The 6,217-nt window shown below is 55.3% G+C and overlaps 1 protein-coding gene across 1 annotated transcript; it reads left to right on the forward strand.

Moving 5' to 3' along the window:
* The first annotated feature begins 1,094 nt into the window (after nucleotides 1-1,094).
* DLX3 (distal-less homeobox 3) lies at nucleotides 1,095-5,008 on the forward strand. Its single transcript, XM_036269927.1, has 3 exons — nucleotides 1,095-1,634; nucleotides 2,695-2,885; nucleotides 4,661-5,008. The coding sequence occupies exons 1-3, from the start codon at nucleotides 1,310-1,312 to the stop codon at nucleotides 5,006-5,008; spliced, it is 864 nt and encodes a 287-aa protein (XP_036125820.1). The 5' UTR covers nucleotides 1,095-1,309.
* Nucleotides 5,009-6,217: the final 1,209 nt, after the last annotated feature.

Raw genomic sequence — 6,217 nt, forward strand, 5'->3', positions numbered from 1 at the left:
GAAATAGCTCTAATATCATTACACACAGGCTGTGCACCCCCACCCTCCCCATAATCCCCTAAATCCACACTCAACGTCCCCCCTCGGCCCTCTCCAACAGACGCTCCCTGGGCTGAATTATGACTTTTGTAAGCCTAAGGCATATTTGCCTGATGGAACCCTTCCTCCATTAAAAAAAAAAAAAAGTTTTAAAATTACATTTTACGCCTGGCTGGTGTGGCTCAGTGGTTAAGCATCAACCCATGCATCAAGAGTCACCCCTTCGATTCCTGGTGAGGGCACATGCTCAGGTTGTGGGTCAAATCGCCAGTGGGGGCAAGCAGGAGGCGGGCCAATCGATGTCTCTCTCATTGATGTTTCTAGCTCTCTCGCCTTCTCCCTTTCTCTCTCCCTAAAATCAATAAAGGAAAAAAAATTTTTTAATAAATAAAATTACGTTTTATGACTGCATTCCTGTAAAGGAAATGTATTAATATTATACATTCAAACATTTTCTTCAACCTAAATTTTCTTTTTCTTTTGATTTTAAAGGAAATTAAAACATTTTTATGGGCCCTGGGTCTTTCCTATTTGGGCACATTTGTCTGGCTGTCATTTGCACAGCCCAGGCACACGCGCGCTTTGGACCACATCCCTCCACAAACACCCAATGGGCAAATTCCCCTCCTTCCTCATTGCACCTGAGCCCACCTTCCAACCCCCAGCCAGGAAGACAGACAGACCGACAGATCCTGGGGTCTCTGCACAGACACCCTCCCCCTATTTCTTCCTTCAGAGACAGTGGGGTTTACCAGGGCTGGGGGAGAGAACCGCAAGAAGAGGAGCAGTGTGTGTGTGTGTGTGTGTGTGTGTGTGTGTGAGAGAGAGAGAGAGAGAGAGAGAGAGAGAGAGAGAGAGAGAGAGTGTGTGTGTGTGTGTGTGTGTGTGTGTTGGTAACAACAAAGAATGGAGGAGAGAGAGGAGAGAGAGCAAGCGAACGAAGGAGCACAGGAGCATGTTTTGCCTCGAAGGCAAGACTTGCAGCCAATCAGAGCGCTGGAGCCTCCCTCCGAGACTCCTCTGAGTCTATAACCGGCTGGCCGGGCGGAGCTGGCAGCATTTGACTGAGTGGCTTGGGAAGGGACGAGAGGTGCGCAGCGACCGTCCGCAGGCCGGCGCTTGTCTAAGCGCCCCTCGGCCTCCCCTCCCCTGAGACGCTGCGAGACCCTCCTCCGGCCCTGCGAACACACCGCCGCCTCGGCTCCACCGCCGTCACCGCGCTCCTGCCCGCGGCCGAGGCCAGCCCCAGAGTGGCGCGGCTCCCGCCAGGATGAGTGGCTCCTTCGATCGCAAGCTCAGCAGCATCCTCACCGATATCTCCAGCTCGCTTAGCTGCCATGCGGGCTCCAAGGACTCACCCACCCTGCCCGAGTCTTCCGTCACTGACCTGGGCTACTACAGCGCTCCCCAGCACGACTACTATTCGGGCCAGCCCTATGGCCAGACCGTGAACCCCTACACCTACCATCACCAGTTCAATCTCAACGGGCTTGCAAGCACGGGCGCTTACTCGCCCAAGTCGGAATATACCTATGGAACCTCCTACCGGCAGTACGGAGGGTACCGGGAGCAGCCGCTGCCCGCCCAGGACCCAGGTGAGGACCACGGAGTCGCGGAACAGAGGGAGACACTGGAAGGTTCCCCAGGGAAAGAAAGGCGGGGAATTGAAATGGAAATCTAGGGACGCGTCGCCGATAAGACGGGCACTGTCTGGGGTTAGAGAAGGTGGGCTAGATGACTCCAAGGGGAAGCAAACGACCTTCCGGTCCGAGACTGCGCGTGTCTGGGGCGCAGTGCTCGCTGCGAGCCGCGGTCTCCGGTGAGGCTCGGGGAGAGTTAGGGGAGGACGAAGGGGGCTGTGGATTGTCGGGGAGCCTCCTGGTTGAGGTGCTTTCGCAGGGAACCTCAGTAGACGATCCTCCACCTGGCTGCAGAGGGCTCGGAGGTAGGCGTCGGTGTCTGGAAGCTCCAGGGGCCCTCTGGATTTGGGCTGGGGAAAGGAGGAATAGTGAGGGGGACATGGAGAGAGACACCCCAGAATTACAGAAAAACAGAGGGAAGCAGCGACTGAGAAGTGGAGGAGATGAAAAAGAGAAAGGTGGAGGCAAAATGAGAGAAAGGATGGAAGAAAGGAACGGGGGAAAGGACAGAAAAAAGAAGGGAGGAAGGAAGGAAGGAAGGAAGGGGTCTGTACTATGCTTGTAACTTTCCCGAAAATCGAAAGTTATCCTAAAATAAAAAGTGTAAAAAGAAGGAAGAAGGGACGGGAAAGAGGAAAGAAGCAACAGACAGCAAGGTGGGGAGAGAAGGGTTTGCCAGCAGACCGGCGTCCAGGAGCGGCGAGCTGGGAGGCCAGCCGGGAAGGCGTCGTGAGCGAAGCTGCGCCGTCCTGGCCCGGGCGGTGCTGGCGCCGGGGGCCGTGCTCAGGGCCGGGCGCGGAGCTGGGAGCTGGGAGCTGGGAGCGCCGCGTCGTGGGCGGCCGCGGGTCGGCTCTGTTGCCGCCGCTCCCTCCCGGGGCTCCGGCGGCGGAGCGCGCAGACGGGAAATCTCGGGGGAGCCAGTGGGCCGGAGGGTGGGGCGTCCCGCGGGGCCCTAGAGGACTCCGGGGTCGCAGGCCGAGACTGAGCCACCCCTCGCCCCGTGCGTTGCTCTCAGTGTCGGTGAAGGAGGAGCCGGAAGCCGAGGTGCGCATGGTGAACGGGAAGCCCAAGAAGGTCCGAAAGCCGCGCACGATCTACTCCAGCTACCAGCTGGCGGCCCTGCAGCGCCGCTTCCAGAAGGCCCAGTACCTGGCGCTGCCCGAGCGCGCCGAGCTGGCTGCGCAGCTGGGCCTCACGCAGACACAGGTCAGTTTGGGGCTATCTAGGGTTGCGCGCGGGACCCCGAACTCCCCAGGCACTACGGAGCCTGACTGGCCTTTTAAATTCCCTGCAGGCCCTTGAAACCCTGTGGGTAGAGGGGCCCCCAAGTCTCAACTTCTGTCAGAAGTTTCTGCATTAGCACGGGTACAGGCATGCATATTTGTGAACCTGTGCAACTGGTGTGTGTGTGTCGCCAGGAGAGGTGTCCTCCCTCTATCCCAGAATCCCCAACTCCCACAATACCCACAACAGTGCTGGTCAATCACTTGATAGGAGTCCACAGGTGTCTCCCTCAGTCTAGGCATGTGTGTATAGAGGAGTACATACACATGCATATGCATGTACAATATTTGCACACATGCTAATGTATCTGTGTACACGTGAGAATGCTCACATAAGGAGTGTGACCTTTCAAGGGTCATTGTGTTTGTGGATGGAGGGGCACATGGACGTGACTGCACACTGGTGAATGCATGTACAAAAAATGTGTACTTGCTTCAAAACACCACATTGCTGTTCATCACCCAAATGCTCCACCCCTTCCTCTGCCTGGAGCAGAGAAGAGAGAGTAGCAGAGGGGGATAGGAATTCAAAGGTGGGAGCCCCACCCTCAGCCTGTCCCTAAAGCCCCCAGCAGCTTGTCACTGCTCAGGGGAGGAGTGGTGGCTGCCTGGCTCCCTGCAGGTGTTGACAGGCTGGCCTGGGTTGCGGCTGCGTGGGGCCCGGTCCGCTGGGAATCTGGGTCACCCGGTGAGAAGCTGATTCATTGTTTGTATCAGTCATGGGGTGGAGAGCGGCAGGGGGAGGGGGAGATACCCCAAGGGAAATTTTGGGAATTGTGGCTTACCTGCTCCTGAGTCCCCCAGTCACCCCCATTAGAAAGCCCCAGAGGTCTCCTCCATGCCTGAGTGTGTGATCATGGGTGCTCAAGTTTGTGGGTGTTTATCTAGGAGTATATCTATGCATGTGTGTATCTTTATAGTCTGGTGTCTGTGTGAGTGGGTATGTTCCTCACATGGAGATCCTTGTGTGGGTGTGTGTTTGTTTCTGTGTATCTGTGTGCGTCTGGGTTTCTAATGTGAATAAAAGGCCACAAACTGCCCATTGCCCACCTGGGCTGCCTTTTATTGGGTGCTTACTATATACCAGGCTGCTCTAAGTTCTTTGTCTCTCTTCACTTCTTTGAGTGTCATAAAGACCCCATGAGGTAGGTAACAGTGCTGCGACCATCCCCGTTTTGCAGATGAGGAAGGAAAGAACCCCCAAGAGGTTAAGCAATGTGCCCAAGGTCACACACATAGTAAGTGGCAGAGTGGAATCTGGAGCCAGGCAGTTGAAAGTTCCTTGCCATAGTTCTATCCCAGATAGAAAAAAAAATGCTGGTCCTGGCCGGTTTGGATCAGCGGTTAGAGCATCGACCCGCAGACCAATGAGTCCCAGGTTTGATTCCAGTCAAGGGCAGGTACCTCCATTGTGGTTCATCTGGGCCTTGGTCGGGTCGTGCAGGAGGCAACTGGTTGATGTGTCTCTCTCACATTGATGTTTCTCTCTCTCTCCCTCCCTCCCTCTCTATCTAATGATAAATGGAAAAATGTCCGAGGGTGAGGATTTTAAAAAAAAGAAAATATGCTGGCCAGGGTTCTGCGGGGTCCTGCCGGGTGGCATTGGGGCTGTCCTTGCCCTCTCTAGGCTGGATTTCCCACAGGGTTTCACTTAGCATTCTCAGAGGCTAACTAGATCCCCTTTCTTCTCTGGTGCAGGTGAAAATCTGGTTTCAGAACCGCCGCTCCAAATTCAAGAAGCTCTATAAGAATGGGGAGGTGCCCTTGGAGCACAGCCCCAACAACAGTGATTCCATGGCCTGCAACTCACCACCATCACCTGCCCTCTGGGACACCTCCTCCCACTCCACTCCGGCCCCTGCCCGAAGTCAGCTGCCCCCTCCGCTCCCATACAGTGCCTCCCCCAGCTACCTGGACGACCCCACCAACTCCTGGTACCATGCACAGAACCTGAGTGGACCCCACTTACAGCAGCAGCCACCTCAGCCGGCCACCCTGCACCATGCCTCCCCTGGGCCCCCGCCCAATCCTGGGGCTGTGTACTGAGCACCCACCTGGCCTGAACCTCCCACAAAGGACTCTGGGGACCAGACAGAAGGCGTCTCTGTCCTAGCCAACACTCAGGAATCATCGAGGAGCACAGGGGAAAAGGAACACCCCTTCCCCTTCCCTTGTCCCGTTCTCCAGGGACCCAAGAGCTCCAGATGACATTTGCATGGACCAAGGATGTCCCCTGAACCTCTCTCTCCCTAGACACTGGGGTACCCTTGCAGATGTTGGGGCACTCCACTCCAGCTGGGACAGCTCCTCTCCTTCTGTTCCAGGAGCCTGGATTGGCTTTAAATGGCTCATCACATTCCGGCCTCTAAAACTTAGTACTTGTTTCCCAGACTGGAGGACTGGGGAGTGTTTGCAGGTCAGACCTGGTCTGGGACACCAGGCACTGTGGATGCCAGAACCTGCCAGGCCTGGCTCCTCTCAAGCCACCTGTGGTTCCCCTCTTCCTGAGCATCCCCTCTGCCAAAAAGACATTGGACATCACGACTGGGACTCAGGGTGGGGACCTCCACCGGCCTGCGCCCCGCACTTGTAGCCCTCATTTACGATTTGAGGGTTAAAACAAAGAAAGTGGGGGGAATGTTTTAATATTTGTGGCTTTAGAGGGAAGAACTCAAGGAGTCATCTCCTTCCTCTCCCCGCTCTGGTCAGAGAGGAGCGGTGGGTCTTTGATGTCTTTCTTAAAGACCCATTTTTTTCTTCCATGTACAGGACTTTGCACAATTTTGGGTTTAAAAGCTGTTGAAAAATAGGAAAACAAAGGGCATTGTTAACAAATAGGATCAATCTCCCCTATGTGGGCACCTCTGCTCTGCCCCCCATCCCACCTCTTCCTCCCCTCCACCCCACCTCTTCCTCTCCTCCAGTAAGCTGGCAGTTTTGGCGCCAAACCCCAAATCTCCAAGGAAACAAACCAGGCAAGACAAACCCCAAAACACCCCCTTTCCGGTGGCCTTGGAAACAGATTGCGTGGGGTGAGGTGCACAGGGAGAGAGGGGAGGGTTGTAGCTTGGTGCCTTTAGGGGTGAGGGGGTGGCTATCGGGAGGGCTGGTGACACTGCCCCTTCCTGGCCCAGACATCCCCCCAGAGCTAACTTTCCTCCACCCCTGATGTGGTCAAACATTGAAGAAAAGGAGAGGTAGAAGACTGTAGCTATATATATATATAGTCTGTATTTTTTTAAGAGCAACAGAAAG

This window comes from Molossus molossus, unplaced genomic scaffold (assembly GCF_014108415.1).
Source record: "Molossus molossus isolate mMolMol1 unplaced genomic scaffold, mMolMol1.p scaffold_m16_p_19, whole genome shotgun sequence".
NCBI lineage: Eukaryota > Metazoa > Chordata > Mammalia > Chiroptera > Molossidae > Molossus > Molossus molossus.

Excerpts from the sequence above, each read along its gene's own strand:
- DLX3 (XM_036269927.1), top strand. The coding sequence starts at position 1,310 with ATGAGTGGCTCCTTCGATCGCAAGCTCAGCAGCATCCTCACCGATATC. Across the intron at positions 1,635-2,694 it reads GCTGCCCGCCCAGGACCCAG|TGTCGGTGAAGGAGGAGCCG; the intron begins GTGAGGACCACG and ends CGTTGCTCTCAG. Across the intron at positions 2,886-4,660 it reads TGGGCCTCACGCAGACACAG|GTGAAAATCTGGTTTCAGAA; the intron begins GTCAGTTTGGGG and ends TCTCTGGTGCAG.